We start from the raw sequence: 16,530 nt of genomic DNA, 5'->3' as shown, positions 1-16,530 counted from the left end.
CACCCACTATCTAAAAAAAGACAGAGAGCTGGCTACACAACAACATACTGCCTCCTGGCCCAGCGCGGCCTCAAACAGGACCAAGCTAGGCTGAGGACTCTGCTCAAACTTGCGTCCTCCAAGACTTCCGTGGTGTAACTATGCATCAGAATGGCCACACTGGGTCAGACAAAGGTCCATCTAGCCCAGTACCCTGTCTTTTGTCTGTGGCCAGGGCCAGGTGCCCCAGAGGAAATGAACCGAACAGATCGGTGAGGGCTCCATCCCATCTCCCATTCCTATCTTCTGGCAAACAAAAACGCCATCCCTACCCACCCTGGCTACCAGGCACTGATGGAGCTACCCACCATGAAGTTATCTGTAATAGGCCTGGGATCCCTCTGCAATTTGTTTCTTTAGATGGGGATGTTAGTACACATTAATGTACACCCCGCCCCTCCCCCCACCGGCAGAGGGGCTCAGTCCTAGAGGAAGGTGGATGGTGGTGCCAAGCTGAACTCCCTAGCATTAACTTGTGGGAGACCAAACCCTCAAGCAACACAGTCCTGCTTCACTGGTAAGGGACAGCGCTGTCAGATTCAATCCCCTCTCTTGCATGCATACTTGGGCACCTGCTCCTTTAAGGGCTGGCAGTGGTCATCACATACTATGTAGTTACCACTGATTGTAGCCGGACTCACTTTGGGTTGCCCTGGTAATGCTCGCCAAAGCAAGGTGCACTCTGGCAGTGCCGCCAGGGTAGGTGGGAGTCTCACCGTCTCCTACCTCCCTGTCCTTATCAGCACAGCAGTGGACTCAACGGCAAAAGGAGGTTTCTGGCCCATTGCGCCTCACCTGCGAGATGAATCCCTGGGGTATGGGGCCATCGCCAGGGGACTTTCCAGTGTCGCGAAGGCTTTCGCCACGGGCACGCCAGGACTCCAGTTGTGCCCTCAGGGACTGGACCTGCACCAGGAAGCCAGAATGACATTGACTCAGCAGTGAGGGGAAAAGCGCCGATCTGGAATTAACCTGCACCTCAGCCAGGTGAGTCTTAGCCAGAGGTTTGGGAGGCAAGGAGCTAAAGGAGACACTTTTCTATGGGCACTTCTTTAACTGGGGAAAGGGGCAGTCATCAGGAAGAGGAGAAGAGACCCCTCCCCACCTCAAGACACACTAGGTGTGAGCCACGCTGTCCTCTAAAAGCAAAATGCTGGTAGCGTCCAGCCCCAGGCTCAGTTCCAGATAAGTCAATGGCATCTCGCCAATTTACATTAGGACTGAATTTGGCCTGGGATCTCCATCTATAGACAAACTGCTTCTCAAGCATAGGTCTCAAGCAGGAGTCTATGACCCTATTAAGCAGCTCGAGATCTCCTGGCCCAGCGGTGGCAAAAGGCACTGCTTTCCCTGCCCACGGAGGGCTGGAGGCAGGAGCAGCTGGTATAACAAGGGCTTCCTGCCACAGCACTTTGGTGTAGCTGCCTACTAAACCCCTGGCTCAGAGGTGTGGGATTGAGGGGAGACCCTCTCGCCAGGTGGGAAGGAGGAAATGAAGCCCCCCCAAGAGAGGCGGCTCCTACCTCTTTCTCCAGTGCCTCCCTCGCGTCACCATGGCCTCCCTTGCTTTGGTTCAGCAGGGCTGTCAGGGGAACGCGCTTAGACTCCTTCAGGGGCAACCGTTCCAGCTCCAGCCACTTCTTCTCAATCTCTGCGTTCAGCCGACTGTGCTGGTCGTCCGACAGGGCAGGCCCCAGCTCCCGTTCACACGCCTTCCAGCAGAGGGCCCCCGCTGGGCCGCCAGCTTGGAGAACCCCCGTGTCAGCAGCCTCAAACCACTTCCGCCTCTCCTCGGAGCGGAGGGCCAGGTCCCGTTCCAGGTCCTCCTGCTTGGCGGCTCGGTCAGGGATGCCCCTTGAACTGGCTCTCGGGCGCTGTGGGGACACCTGATTCAAGGGGCCCTGCTGCAAGGGGGACAGCTCCACGTAGTCAAAGCTGTGGCGGGGCCCGTCCACCTTCCGGTTACCGCCCTTGGAGATGACCTCCGACCCCAAGCCTGGCCACTGCTCCTCCGACCTGAGGGTGCTTTTCTGGGACACGCAGCTGCGGAAAGCGTTCTCCTTATTGCAGTCAGACAGCCTGAGAATCAGAGCACAAAGGCATGAGAGGCTCATGCAGCTCTGCGAGCCACACAGGCAGGCACTGTGCAGACAGCCTATGCAACACCCCTGCCAAGGCACTGCAAACCCAGCCTACAGCCACCCCCCTGCTTATTCCAGCCCTAGGAACATGCCAAGCACAGCCAGCCTGTCATGCCAAGCTTCCCAGGGGGTTTCAAACAGGGCCAGACTTCCTGTAGTGTGGGAGAACCAGGCCCAGCTCCAGCAACGTGTGTGCTGATCTAAGCTTAAGCGCTCATCTCTAGAACCGAGACCACCAGCTGTGAGACCAAGTGCCTCCTTGTTCACTCCACTGGAATGCTCCCCGATCCCCTTTTGCATGCAAAAGGGAAGGCAAATGCACTCTTGGGGTTGCCTGTTTCTTTGAGGCTCTCTTGTGTGGACATGCGGCTCGTCAGGACTGGCAGCAGGATGAGTGGGGCAGAAGAATGGGACACTGAAGCAGCCAGCCATCACCCCAGACTCTCCAAAGAATCTGCTTTTAGGTCATCCAGCAGGGCCCTGAATACAAAATCCCAGAAACCTTCCTCCCACACTTACCACTGACATAGACCAAGTGCATACGCCCGGGATGCCCGTGTAAGTGTCACTGCTGCAAGCAAGCATGACTAGCAAAGCAGCTTCTCCTGTGCCCAGGTGGGACAGAGAGCACAAGAAGATTTCTCCTGTTCCAGATGGGACTGCCTGCTCGTGGCCAACGTACTGACAGAGGGTGACCTGAGCCACCTGGGTTTGGTTGGCGGTGGGGGGGGCGGGGCGGGGCGGCAGTGTGTGGAGATTCCCAGACGTACGTACTTTGTGACATCTGGTGCGCTGGCTGGGCGCACGTTCTTCCTCAGCGCCTCAATCCAGTTCCGCCGGATCCCCGAGGTCATTGCTGACAGGGTGAAGGTGGCCTCTTTTGTCTGAAAGGGAGATGCCAAAGGGGGGCTCAGGCCACCTGCCCTGCTGCCAGGGCACAAGGTAGCAGGCTACAGGCTGGGACGGAGGCAACACCCACTCGCTCTCCAGACTGCCAGGCGTTCCCTCAGGCAGAGCTGGGAGAAGCCTGCCTTCCACAGAGCAGTCAGAGGCCAGCCACCAACAGGGTCTTAGCAGTCCCTCTCTGTTCTCCTGTCACACCAACAACAGACAGCCCTCAAAAGGCATGAGCTGAGGTTAACTCATCGCTTGGGCACTGCCAGACAGGTGCTAGTTAGCAGGTCAGCTCCCAGGGCATCCTCCTCCCCTACAAAAGAACCACCAGCTCCCCTGTCTTGGCTAAGGCTGCAAGTGTCCAACCTTGCCCAAGGAGCTAAGGAGGAAGGTCCCACAGGTGGGGTACATCGTAAGAATGGCCATAAGGGTCAGAACAAAGCTCCATCTAGCCCAGTGTCCTGTCTCCTGGCACTGGCTAATGCCGGGTGCTTCAGAAGGAACAAATGGAAAAAAGCAATCAAGTGATCCGTCCCTGTCACCCATTCCCAGGTTTTGGCCACCAGAGGCTGGGGACACCACCCCTTCCCGTACTGGTTAATACCACTGATGGATCCATCTTCCATGAACTTTATCTAGTCCTCCTAACCCTAACCATCCTCCATGAACTTTATCTAGTCCTTGTTTGAAGATTGTCTTTACAACATCCTTTGGCAAAGAGTTCCACAAGTTGGCTGTGCGTTGTGTGACTAAATCCTTCACTTTGTTTAGTTTGTTCCCACCAGTGGGACTTGCTCTCCTTTCTAAAAGAGGATCCACAACCAAGGCAGGAGCACCTTTGGGGTTTGCTGGTCAGCACACCAGTGAGCCTATGCAGATACTCCTTCCCTTCTCCTCACCTATGAGGTGCCACACCATCTGCTGCTTCACATCCTTACAGCCCAGTGTTCTGAATCAGCTGTTAGGCTAAGTTCCCTTGAAGTCATTTCATCCCCAGGAAAGATCAAGTAGAACCCCCAGCACAGCTCCATCCACCCTTCCTGCCTTCTAACCCCAAGCATCCCGTATCATGGCAGAACCAAGACATGGAGGCAGACAGCTCAATTCCCATCCACAGACATGAACGATTTGTATTGCAGCAGCTTGTAGAGGCTCTGCCCCCATTGTGCCAGGGGCTGTAGGGAGAACAAGACAGACTAAGATCTTCTGGGCAGGTATAAGTACATTACGAGATAAAACAGGTAGATCAGACCAATATTGTTGGGACGGCGGCGGGAGGGGGGCAATACAAGGTAACAGAGGATTACGGTCAGTGGGATAAGCAGCTGGCGTGCTGCAACATCGATCACATTAAAGGCAAGCCGACACCACGGGTAGCAGGTGTGGTGTTAACAGCACCCAGCAGCTCAGGACAGAAAGGGGGTGAAGAAGAATTCCACCTCCGTGCAATTGCAGTGGGACAGCTGAAGGAGGCAAACATCTAGCTATCCAAGTTGGGATGAGCCTGGTTAACTCTCCTGCTCTTGCAAGCATTGCCATGGGATCACAGGCCACAAGCATTCTGGCTCCTGGATGGTCATCGTGCCTGAAAATGGTGCACACAGCAACAGCACAGCAGTTCCTCACATGCTCCTAGATGGCTAATGAACATAGTATTAGCCACTTCCTGGAGACCAGGGTACCCTTAGCGGTCTCCAATACAAGAATTGGCCAGCCCCGGCGCTGCTTAACTCACCAGCTCCACCAGGGGCCCGCCACAAGTTTGCATGGCTGAAGGTACTCACGTGTATCTGGAAGCCATAGTTACGCTGCACGGCATATTCGGTCACGTCTGTGCAGGAACGCAGGTCAATCTCCCCATCCAGGTCATCTGCCTGAAAGAAGCCCCAGACCACCCGTGAGTCCCCGAGCTAGCCTTGTGCCACCTGTATCCCAGCTGGAAGCACGAGAGTCCCTGCGATTCACATTCAGACTATGCCCACGTAGGGCATCTTCCCCAGCCTGGCTGGGCAAGGTCCCATATTCCAGTCATTTTTCTTGATGCTTCTTCTGACCCAAGCACTGGAGAGGCTGCAACTAAGCTAGAGCAGAAACCTCACCACCTTTGAAGTCGTCTTCCACTAAGGGCCAACCACGCTGCCCTCTGGAAGGAAGTAGTAAGGCAGCTCCGAGGTCCTCCACTACACCCCTAAGAGACACAGATCAAGGCACATGCCCTATTCTTACCTCTTCGGCATTGGAATCCCTGTAATATCTCAGGCTTGAATCCGTCAGCACAAACCAGTGTTTCTTCCACTGCGGACAGAACAGCGAAGGTGACGAGAGGGGAGATGAACAGATTAGATCCCTGAGGCAATGCGCTGGAACAGGGGAGGGTATTCCGCTTGCTGTCCTTTCACCCCCTCTTGTCCAGAAAGTGGCTTCTGAGCCCAACCGCTCCCTTCCTCCGCCGGACATACCTCCTCCCACCCCCTTTCTATCAATCAGGTGGGAAGGGGCCAACCAGAGGAATCTCACGGAATCATGTGATGGCAACTGGACTGCCCACAGCCCCTGAGGCAGAGCAACACTGTGATGGTTACAGCCTAAATCATCAGCTCCAGCGTTCCCACAAGGGGCACAGTCAGTGGAGAAGGCAAGCTTCTGCATACACAGGGGTCTTTGACAGGGATTTGTGAGGCAAGACCCCTCTGAATAACACACCCAACATCCACCTCACCTCTCCCAGCTCATCCAGTATGGACATCCATCCCTTCTTGAAATTGAGGAGATCCGGCTGGGGAGAGACAGAAAAGGCAGGGGGTTAATAACTCAGTAGAGTTCGGTGATCAGGAAGGACACGGATCCCAAAGCTCCAGGTCTAGCAGTCAGTGGAAATGGAACCCTTAGGGTACCACGCGAACAAGCAAGGACAGTCCAGCATCCCTCCCTCCAACCCCATGGGGATTTAGGACCAAGTCACAGAGGAGATGGCTCCAATTAGAGGGACAGCAGGTATTCCTGCAAGAGGAAGCCTGGGAAAGAGGGGTTGAAGTAGCTAAGCTAGGGATGCACAGGTACGTCTCCACAAGTTACTTTATGGACAACTATTCATAGATTATGTGTGTGTATTATATATATATTTATTTTTTTTAAAAAGGGGGAGGGAGAGAGGAGGGAAAAAAAAAAAAAGTCTTGCACAGGCACTGAGCTGGCTCAGTATGGAAAGGAGTTTGGTCACAAAACTAGTGAAACCCATTCCAAATCCAGCACTCCTGCAGAGCCTCGAGCCACACTTTGACACCAACGCTGATCCCCTAATAAAGGCAGAAACCGCACTACCTTATCAGCCCCTGCCCAGGCTGGGCAGGCGGTAAATACCGTCTCAGCTTAGTGGACGGGGAAACATGCAGTGTTAAACAGCTTGCTCAAGGCTCGCCCATGACCACAGAGCAAGTCAGAGCCAGTACTAGAATCCAGGAACAAACTCCTCTTTCTTAAATGCAGACAGTTGCTTTCGTGCCATGAATCACAACTCCTCCCCAGGCCTGAATTCTCCCCCAGCCTCCCCACTGCACAGCTGTCTGTGAATGCTAGTCCAGGTCTCCGACCGCCTTGTGGGGGGGGGGGGCGGGAAAGAGGTGCCACCCCTCCATGCCTCACCCTTCTGCTGCAGCACAACCAGTTCTACCTCCCTTTCAGGGCCAGAACTGCAAGGAGCTGATGCGGGCAACTGCTCTTCCTTGCTTTCCTGAGCCAGGTGGGGCAAGCCCACCTCTCCTTTAACACCAGGGACTTCAAGCCAGCTCCACCAGGGATGAATTCAGCTCAGGGGCTGTTTTCTCTAGGCCAGTACCTCTTGTTCCCCTTTCTGCCATTCAAGCCCCAGTAACTAAACTTAGCCAGCCAGCAGCAGCGAGAGCCGGAGAGGAGATGTTTGAGCTGTACCTGAGAGTCCTCTGCACCCAGGCTGCCAGCCTGGGATAGGCTGCTGAATGTCTCTAACTGCCACATGCTCCACCCAGGAAAGGAGCAGCAGGGGGATCCGCCACGGGACAGGGGGAGTATTTAGAGCGCTGAAAGCTTCCGATTAATCCAGGAAACATCCACCCGGTGCCAGCTGGCTGCATAAGCCGCGATCTCTGGCGGCCCAGCCGGGCGAAGATTTCTCCTGTTTCATCTCGCAGGGCCGAGCACTTGTGTTACACCCAAGGTTACAGCCAACAGCGGCAGAGTGCAGGCCTGCCCCAAACCCAACCAGCCGATTGGTTGTGCAGGGCGGGCCACCTGTTCTTACAGCGGCAGGCCCATCCTATCGCTCTCTCCCCAGGCTGGGAGTGTCCAATTGCAGGGAGGGGATATGCCACACGGGAGCAGACACATGGAAACCGGAGCCAGGTGATCCAGCCTCCACTCCTCACCACAGCTGCCGGGTGGGCAGAAGCTGCTCAAGGCAATGAGCCACATCTAAGTGCTGCCTGCTCACCTCCCGGACCCTGGGAGCACTAACTGCTGTGTAACGTAGGTGCCAGGTTTGTACCATGGAGAAGGACCCAGGGGGTGAAGCCCAGCAGGCTAGGGGCACAGCCCCTATACGTGGAGGTCTGAAGAGCAATGAGAAATGCTTCAAAGAAAGGACACAAGGGACTGGACTAGGGTGAGCTAGGATGTTAACTCAGCTGCAGATAACTCTCGCATGGGCAGGTGGGTGGGAAACCTCCCCTCTGCCATTGTGTGGTACGATGGCACATGGGACAGAAGGAACTCCTTCTCAACAGCCCCCACGTTTCGAAGGGGACGCCCCAGGTGGGCAGGAGTGACTGACAACCCCCTCCATGACAGGGCGGCAAATACAGCAGCTTGCTCTTCCATAAACAGGCTTCTTGGGAGGAGCCCCACTGGGATCTCCACCCCAAGGAGTCAGCAGCCATGTCCAGGCCTGCAGCAGGGATCAGTTCTCAAAGGCATCATTTGTGAGACCCCACAGCATAGGACTGCACCTGTGCCCCCATCCCAAGCAAGCCCCTTGGGATGTCAGTTTGAGGGGCACCCTAGAGCACTGGGGGAGCTGCAAAGGGCCAGAAGGGGGCCCACACAATAGCTGAGTGGAACAATGGAGGAAATCACACAGGATAACTGGCGTCACGATCCGAAGTGGGGATGGGGGATGCCAAGGAAAACAGGAAGCAGATTATGGGGCAGGTGGGGATGGAATGACAGGACACAGAGTGCTTGAAGAGGGAGCCGACAGCACAGGGGGAAGCGACGCAAGCACAGAGAGGCTGGGGGAGGCCAGGACACAGCGGAGGAGGCAGACCCCGCAGTCAGACGCAGAGATGCCAGAAGAGCTGCGGGTGTATGTGTGAATGTGCGCTGTGGGGGACCAGGAGGAGACGGGACAGGCCACCTGCCCCTTCCCCCACACACCCTGTCAAAGGACCTGCCCCCACAAACTCCTGACTTCACCCTCCCTGTTGGAGTGCCACAGCCCCTGGGAACAAGCCCGTCCTGTTTCCCAGATCCTGCCAGCCCCTGCAGAAGCCAGCAGGTTGAGGGCTTTGGCAGCAGCACACTGAAGAGCAGGGCCAGGATGCCGGTCAGCAGGCTGTGGCGTGCTCCCTCCCAGAGAGATTTCCGAGACCGACAGAGAGAGTGCGTGTGCGCACACCACAGGATCAGTCACTTCTTGCTGAGCAGTCACTCCAGGAAAGTGCTCAAGGGCTGCACTTGTACATTAATGGAGGAGGCACGGGGGCTGGGACAGAGGTTGGATGCAGTAAGAAGCTGGGGTAGGGGACTGGAGAACAGGAGGGAATATGAGGTCTGAGAGGGAGCTGTGACCTGGGGTCAGAGTGCAGAAGGTCTGGGTTGGGATCTGGGGCTGGAGGAGTTTGAGACCTGGCTCAGGGAGTTGCGGTGCAGGAGGGAGTAGGGTGCCAGGTGCAGGGTCTGGCTCAGAGGCACATACCCTAGGTGGCTCCTGTCCAGCAACCCAGCAGGACCCTTGGGCAGGCTCCCTGCATGCTCAACAAGAAGTCCTGTGGCACCTTATCTGTTAGTCTATAAGGTGCCACAGGACTGCTTGTTGTTTTTGCAGATACAGACCAACACGGCTACCTCTCCGATCCCTGCATGCTGCGTCCCTCCCCCACGCTGAAAGCAGCTAGCTGCGAGAGCCAGCGGGGTTGTTTCTGTGCAGCGTGCCACACAAAACCAGGTAGGCTGGTCCCAGCAGCCGGCTGCTTTGAGCAGCGTGTGCGGAGCCGCAGCTGGCAGGTAACCTACCCAAGTATCGTGCTCGGCGGCTGGAGCCACGTAGGGCAAGTGCCTCTCAGCCACAGCTTGCTTCGGCACCTCACTCTCTCCCACACTCCAACACCTCAAACACTCCATGTTACAGCTGCTCCTATTCAGCAGCACCTGCCTGCTGTCTCGCCTTCCGATTCAGTGACCCAAAGCCGGCTGTGAACTGGGCGGGGGGGCGGCAGCGGCCGCTGAGGGAAATGGAACATGCTGTGATGCACCATACTCTCCCTCATACTCAACCAGGGTATTCTAAGGTCACTGAGCAAAGCCAGCCCCAGTTGCTAGCCGACCCCACCCCTTGGCCCCAGAGGCAGTATGGCATCATTCTTTCACACCAGATGTCCACATTGCAGCTTCCCAGAACTTCACGGGGAGTAATAAATACCCCTGGACATTACAGAATAACGCAACCAGGATCAACAGGCAACAGCAGGTGATAAAGAATAACTGGCTAGTCAAGCTTAATTTTTGTAACGCATTAAAAACAAAACCAAACCAAACCCATGAATGGCAGAGACACAGCATGTGCCAAATTAGGATTTTGGTAATGCATTTGACCTGGTCTCATGTTGGTATTATGTTCCATTTCCCCCCGTCCCGCAGCCCCAGTTCCCAGCTGGCTGTGGGTCACTGGATTGGAAGGGGAGACAGCAAAAGAATCAGTTCCAACAGCCCTGGATATATAACATGGTCATGCAGATTCAAGCTCCACCTTGCTTAAAAAAGAAATACAGAAGGGAATGATTCAACAGCAGTATACTGAAGCCAACAGCAGTATACTGAAGCCAACAGCAGTATACTGAAGCATCTAGTGAGACTGTCACTAGGGTTAGTGAGAGGGCTCATCTTACTTGATACTGAGACTAGCAGCACATTCATGATCAAGTTAATGGATATTAGCAGAGGACAGACAGGACACTAGGAGGAGCTGCAAACTCCAGCAGGGACACAGAAGTGCTGGACTTTGACAACATAGTAGAAACATCGACCAGATTCTGACCTCCTGCTCCAGCGCTAGAGTCCAGTAGAGACACCAAAAGGTTCGCTTCAGAAAGAACTCCCCCAGCACAGGAACAATATAGAGGCAGCATGTGTGGCCCTGTTATTACTTCCCTTGCAGTCGCACACGTAAGGGTGCACGAGGGTTAGGAATCTGGACTGTGGTGCTTTCTTTACAGGTACTCAAGGTTGCAGAGAGGCCCATAGAGAGCTGTGGGCAAGCTGCCATAAGTTTTAAACAGGCCGGGGGCTGTTGTGAGTGATGCTAGGGCTGATACGTTGAGAGATGTAAAAGATGTAAAGCTGCCTTTGCCCCTCTATCCCCCACAAGCTGTGCACCTCCTGTGCCAGGATGCACAGTGTGGAATCTAGCCAATGGGCAGAAAATACTAAAAATGAGATCCCACATGGAACAGTGTGGGATAATGCGCCTGGGGGAAGAGATTCTGAAATGGAGATTCAGCAGGAGAACACTGAGAGGGCTTGATGCGACAGCACACAGCAAACTAGAGATAAGCTGGCAATCAAATATGGCAGCAAAACACAAAAGCCAGCCACCCTTCAATGCTATTTCAGGCTGCATGTAGAGGTATGGGGACAACTTCACTCTGCGTGAAGTCACACCCACGCTTCTCATTCACTTCTGTGCACCACAGTGACAAAGAGATTGTCAAGGGGGAAGGGCTGGGGAGAAGTGATGGGGGAGGCTCGAGTGATTGACTTACAATAAGAGAGCTGAATATGCTTAGCCTGGCTAATGATGACTGCGGGGGACATGATAACAGTCTGCAAATATCTGAAGAATGTAAACACCAAAGAAGGAAAGGAATTAGGGTGGTACAAGGGGGCATAGCTAGGAATAAGGAATTAAGCAAAGGAAGGCAACATTCATTCAGAAGACACTGCCTTAGTCAGGCTGATTAGGCTATGGAATAGGCTGTCAAGGATGGTGTGGTTGGTGAGACCCCATAACTTACACTTTTTAAAACCAAGGTGGCTAAAACCCTACATAAGGGTCTCCCAGGGGACAATCCTACCGTACCAGCAGGTATAGGGATATGGTGATCTGATGGGTCTTTTCCAGTTCTAACTGCTGAGGACCAGTACCGCCTCCTGCCTTTTGCCAGATGTTCCCCCAGGCTACTGGCCACATCCCGCTCTCTTTTGTTCCTCATACACAGTAACTTTTGAAACCTTCAGCTCCAGGGAGACATGCCTCCCTGGCCTCTTAAGGGAATTCACATGACAGAGGACTCAGAAGTGAAAGGAAGGGGAACTGCCCCATGCTGTTTGGTGGAAGCAGAGTTACTTCTCCAGCTGGGTCAAGGTCCCACCCAGCTCCCAATTCCATTCTTGCTCTGCCTAGATCCCTGTGAGAACTGCCTTCTGGCACAGGCATGCCCAGCCCAGCCTGTCAACTCCATTATTCCACTGTGTTCAGTGACCTTCCCTGCAGGGCATAGGAATGCTGGCCCCTGTTCTGTCCCATGCCACCCTCAGCAGATAGAGGCAGCAGCTGCCTCTCCCCTAAACCACATCCTCTTTTACAGTGCACGCTGGAGGCACCAGCATAGCAGGGTTCATTGAAAGGGCCCCTCGCTTCTAAATAAAGCCCAAGTTCAAATCCTGACCGAGGTTATTAGCTAGTTTGGCAGGTCTCACCCTAGTTCCTGTTTAACAGTAACAGAGAGATAGCAGAGTTAGTCTATATTCTATCAAAACAATAAGGTTAGTCCTTCCAGTGCTACTGGACAACTTTTTTGTGTTTTGATAGTTCCTGTTTGTGTGTTTCACACATCTACCCTCCCTGCCCAGGACTGAAGTCTCTGAGTTGGTGTTGAACAAGCCGAGGTGCTGCAGCCGAGGGCCGAGATGAAGTGGTGAGGACAGCAACCTGCCTACGCTGAATTAACACCCGCCTGGATCAGCAAATCCTTAGAGGCAATGCATTTGTTAACTCTTGGGTATAGAACTGGATGGAACCCAGCTGCCTGAAAGATAACAGCCAGTCCACCACAGTCCTGGGGTGCTGAGAGCTGCTGAAACCTACTGGAAAGCTGGTGTATTATGGAAACCACTTCAAGCCAGGGGGTGCTCTGGCACACCCCCACCCACACTCCTTATTTCTGGCCCCTATGCCACAGTCATGGGAACGGCTCGGCTGTTTCTCAGGACAGATCTGCTGTCCCCAAATCAGGGGGAACACAGACAAGGGAGGGGTTAGAGCCGGGGCAGATTCACTTTGGGGGAAGAGAAATACAACACAGCCTCTCACCAAGGAGTTCAACTCCTCCACCCAGGCTGGGAAGAGTTCCCATTACCACCAGCCCCTCTCTGCCCGTCCCCATGTGGGGAAGGAGGAAAGGGAGGGGGTGTCACCAGGAAGGACAGGAAAAGCTGCCGGATATTGTGATGCTGTAAGGAAGCGTGGGCCGACAGCTCATGACGGCGCTCAGGGTCATTCCTGCCTGGCCTCCCTTGATGCCGCTTCATCCAGTTCCAGCAGGACTCCAGCCAGCCTGGCCGCCAGCCCACCCCCTCGCACGCCAGGCTGCAGCCCCATGACCCAACCTCTGTTCTTCTCTCTGTGCTTAGGGTGGGTCTCCTTTCTCAACACTGCCTTGTTCACTCACTCACGCCTTCTCCCTTCCCTGCCCTCTGCAGGCACAGCCAAAGCCCTGAAGCACTCGGCTGGGAGCAAATCCTCCTTCATTACCAGCCTAGGAGAGCTCTGCCCCTTCCGCTGCCCGCATCATGCCCGCAGCCCGGTCCGCACACGCCACCTCTGCTGCCTCCGGACCAACCCAGCCAGGTCCCGGCAAACAGCTGCTGACTGATTTCACTTCCCAGGCATAATAAAAGCCAACGAAAACGCAAGCCCGGCGCAGCCCGAGTGTGGGTGGGACCACCAGCCAGTCACTGCAGAGATGGGCCCCCGCCAGGGCCCAAGAGCTGGGCTGAAGAGCCAGCGGACACTGGGGCCGCTCCACCCCCAGATCGCTCTCTCCCGGGCGAGGGGGCGCTCAGCTCGGACAGGCGAGCAGCACACCCAGCCCCGGGGGTCGGCAGGCTGCCCTGGGCCGCCTCCCACGTGCGCCCTGCAGCCCGGCCCCAGGGCGGCTCCGCAGCCAACCCCCTTCGCCGCTGGCCGGCGCCGCGTCTGGGTCTCAGCCTGTCCCGGCGGGGTCCCCCGCCGGCAGTGCCCCCGGGTCCCAGGGCAGTCGCGGGGCTGAGACTCACTGTCATGGTGCAGGGCAGGCGGGTGGGCGGCAGGGGCCCGGCCTCAGCGCTCCCGGGCGCCAGCCCCACACTCGCCGCCGCCGCCTTCCCTCCGCGCCGCTCAGCTCCCGGCCGCCCAGAAACTTTTTTCACTCCCCTTCGCTTTTTTTTTTTAAAACTTCCTGGGAGGGTCCCCCCGGCCAATGGGAGACCGCGGAGCCGGGCTATGAGCAGGGTCGGGAGGAGCGGTAGCCAATGGGAAGCGAGGGAGAGAACAAGGGGAGGGGGGCCAGCCAATGGGGAGGAGGGGTGAGGGAGGGCCTCCGGGCTCAGCACACAGCAGAAGTGATAACCGGGTGGCCCCCGCCGGGAAGCGTTGCGGGGGACCTGGGTGTCTGCTGCAGGCAGGCCAGAGCGCCTACCCCCACCGCGCCCTGCCCACGTGCCCGCAGCTCCTACCCCGGGGCATTGCCCAGGGCGCAGCTTCTCGAGCAAAAAAAGATGCACCCTCGGGGGCATCAGCCACTGAGTAGCACCTGGGATCTTTTTCCAACAGTTGCTTCCCTCCTTCAGCCAGACTGGAAAAGGCAGGAGAGTGACATGCTGTCTTGCATTTAGCCTCACAGCTAAAGTGGCACCCGTTCCCCACTTTGTTTCCCAAAGTGTGGTGCGAAAGGATTTCAAGGGGCACGCGGCAGACAATAAATTACTAAAAAATCACGAGAGCGGCGCAGGGACAACACTGGGAGCTGGGATACACCCATAAGGCCGAAGTCCTGAAAGGGGTACTTGAATGTTTTCAGTTTGGGAAACGCTGCTTTACAGAGATTGTATGAGATTTCTGTGCCAGGATTAGACCTTAACTGTAGACCACATTTGCCCCTTTCCTTGTTTGCCTCTGCAACACACACCTTCATTATCCACTCAGTACCATTTGTTTGGAAACATCTTCCTTGTAACTCACTAGCAGTGCAAACAGAGTAAAATCAAAGAATTTCCTCCTATCTGGGCACAACTGGCAAGCTAAATACAAACCCAGGATGAATCCTCCCGTCTGCCTACCTGTAGCATCCCCCATCCTGTCTCAGGGCCCAGCTGTCTTTATGCACACTAGTATTTTTCCCTGTGTTCCATTCTCAGTCTCTGCCATTGCACGAGCACATCTTTTGTCCCCTGCAGGGGGCCTCATGAACCTCAGTGATACTAGAAATTGGCACAGGGTTACAGATAGCTGAGAAAGGGTCATATGCCCAGCAGAGCTGCAGCCATACCAAAGCTCTGGATACTGTAAAGCAACAAGTGGGTGAAGTGATCTCTTTTATTACACCAACTTCTGTTAGTGAGAGAGACAAGCTTTCAAGCCACAGTTGAAGAAGAGCTCTGTCTGGCTCAAAAGCTTGTCTTTTTCATCAGCAAAATTTGGTCCAATAAAATCTATTACTTTATCCACCTTCTCTCTCTCTTATCCTGGGATTGACACCGGTACAACTATAGAATATTGCCTATGACCATTTGGGTCCAGACTGTGTGTCTTTAAGGGACCAGGCAATTGCAGACATATCTGCTGAGGTCCAGGTGAAGTGTAAGACAGAAGGGTGGCACTATAGGTGAAGCAAGCATTGGGCTGGGCCACAAGAGGTAAGTCAAATTTCGCTATCACAGGCTTCCTACTGGACTTTCTGCAGGTCAGTCCCTCTCTCTAGATCAGAAAGCTACCCTATCTGCAAAATGGAGCGAATAATCTTTCCCCAGCTCACAGAAGTATTGCAAAGCTCAATGAATTGTATGGATGGGTGCAGCACACACATACTATGGTGATGAGGAGCCATCAAAATGGATATAGATTACACTATGTATTTAAGTCAGGAGTGTCATGTGAAGGGCCAAGGGGGGGCAGCAGTCCCCAAAGAACCCTGTCACTGCAGGACACTGGCTCCTGCCTCCCCCCTGCCTAAGAGCGTGAGGAATGTAGGACACTTTATTTATGCATCTATGGCTCTGCTGTTTCTCTGAAGCTCCAGCCCCTCCTTGCCCCAGCCACACTGACTGAAAAGCTAGTTCACCCCTCTCTTCCCTCTCCCCATGGGCTAGCTATTCTTTGCTCTATCACCTAGGAATGCTTCATTGTAAGTATAGCAGAGCCAAAGAAAGGCCCCCTGCTAGGATCTTTCACTGATGTCAAGACATAAACATGCTGTCACACCACAAACATTGCTTAAATTACACTTAAAACTGTCCTATTTTTTTTCAACTCTCCAATTCTGGGGGGATGACAGTACCTCAGGGTGGGGCATCTATTCTTCCCTTCAGTTCCACCTCACACTTGTCAAAGAGACTCTTTCGTTTACAAGGCGCTGGCTCAGACTACCCACGAGAGCCCCGACTGTTACACACAAACGCTGAAGCCTCCGCAGGACAGCAAATGCACTTTGAATTCCGAGGACTTTTTCCCAGACACCTTTGCTACTGGTCACGGGGCAGAAACAACAAATCCTGCCCTGAGCAGCCAGACACTCCATAGCAGTGGGTCTCCTGTAACTGTAGCTCCCGTTTGCTTTGCAATATTTCTGCAGGGAGCAGAGTCTCTCAAACTTGAGCACCCTCGGTGAGTGTCATGGGGGTGATGTTTATACTCTCCGATCCTTAGAGAAACACTAGGGTTGGAACCTCCTTCCAATCCTTTGTATTTAGGCCTAAGCAGGGGTGAAAGTAACACTTTCCTACAGGTACTGCACTATCACGACCTAGCCCCACCGCCTTGGGGGCCTGGGGGGAGGGCAATGAGATAAAATAGTGCCTGTAAGAAATTTAAGTGTTGGGTGGAGTGCTGGGGCTCAGGCAGAGGGATGGGGTGTGGGTGGGGAGGTTCAAGAGGCGGGGGGAGGGTTGGATGTGGGGTGCTGTTCCCTCCAAGATTTTTCATCCATGAGGGGAGTGAGTTTTGCCTTGTGCA

The 16,530-nt window shown here is 54.7% G+C and overlaps 1 protein-coding gene across 3 annotated transcripts in view; it reads right to left on the bottom strand.

Moving 5' to 3' along the window:
* The window catches only part of TRIOBP (TRIO and F-actin binding protein), a 45,547-nt gene that overhangs the window by 9,911 nt on the left and 19,106 nt on the right, over positions 1–16,530 (bottom strand). Inside the window, exons 1-7 of one of the 3 annotated variants that reach the window (XM_075008790.1) lie at positions 13,599–13,740; positions 5,794–5,850; positions 5,301–5,369; positions 4,859–4,948; positions 2,955–3,064; positions 1,563–2,118; positions 835–945 (exon numbers count right to left, since the gene is read on the bottom strand). In XM_075008790.1, coding sequence (XP_074864891.1) covers positions 835–945; positions 1,563–2,118; positions 2,955–3,064; positions 4,859–4,948; positions 5,301–5,369; positions 5,794–5,850; positions 13,599–13,604 — 999 coding nt within the window. In that variant the 5' untranslated portion in view covers positions 13,605–13,740. Of the gene's footprint in view, positions 1–834; positions 946–1,562; positions 2,119–2,954; positions 3,065–4,858; positions 4,949–5,300; positions 5,370–5,793; positions 5,851–7,001; positions 7,228–13,598; positions 13,741–16,530 lie in introns of those variants that run through there. The other 2 variants (XM_075008782.1, XM_075008775.1) reach the window with 2 other exon arrangements.

This window comes from Carettochelys insculpta, chromosome 1 (assembly GCF_033958435.1).
Source record: "Carettochelys insculpta isolate YL-2023 chromosome 1, ASM3395843v1, whole genome shotgun sequence".
Classification (NCBI taxonomy): domain Eukaryota; kingdom Metazoa; phylum Chordata; order Testudines; family Carettochelyidae; genus Carettochelys; species Carettochelys insculpta.
Note: the sequence above shows the minus strand (reverse complement) of the source record. Positions and strands in the feature narration are given on the sequence as shown.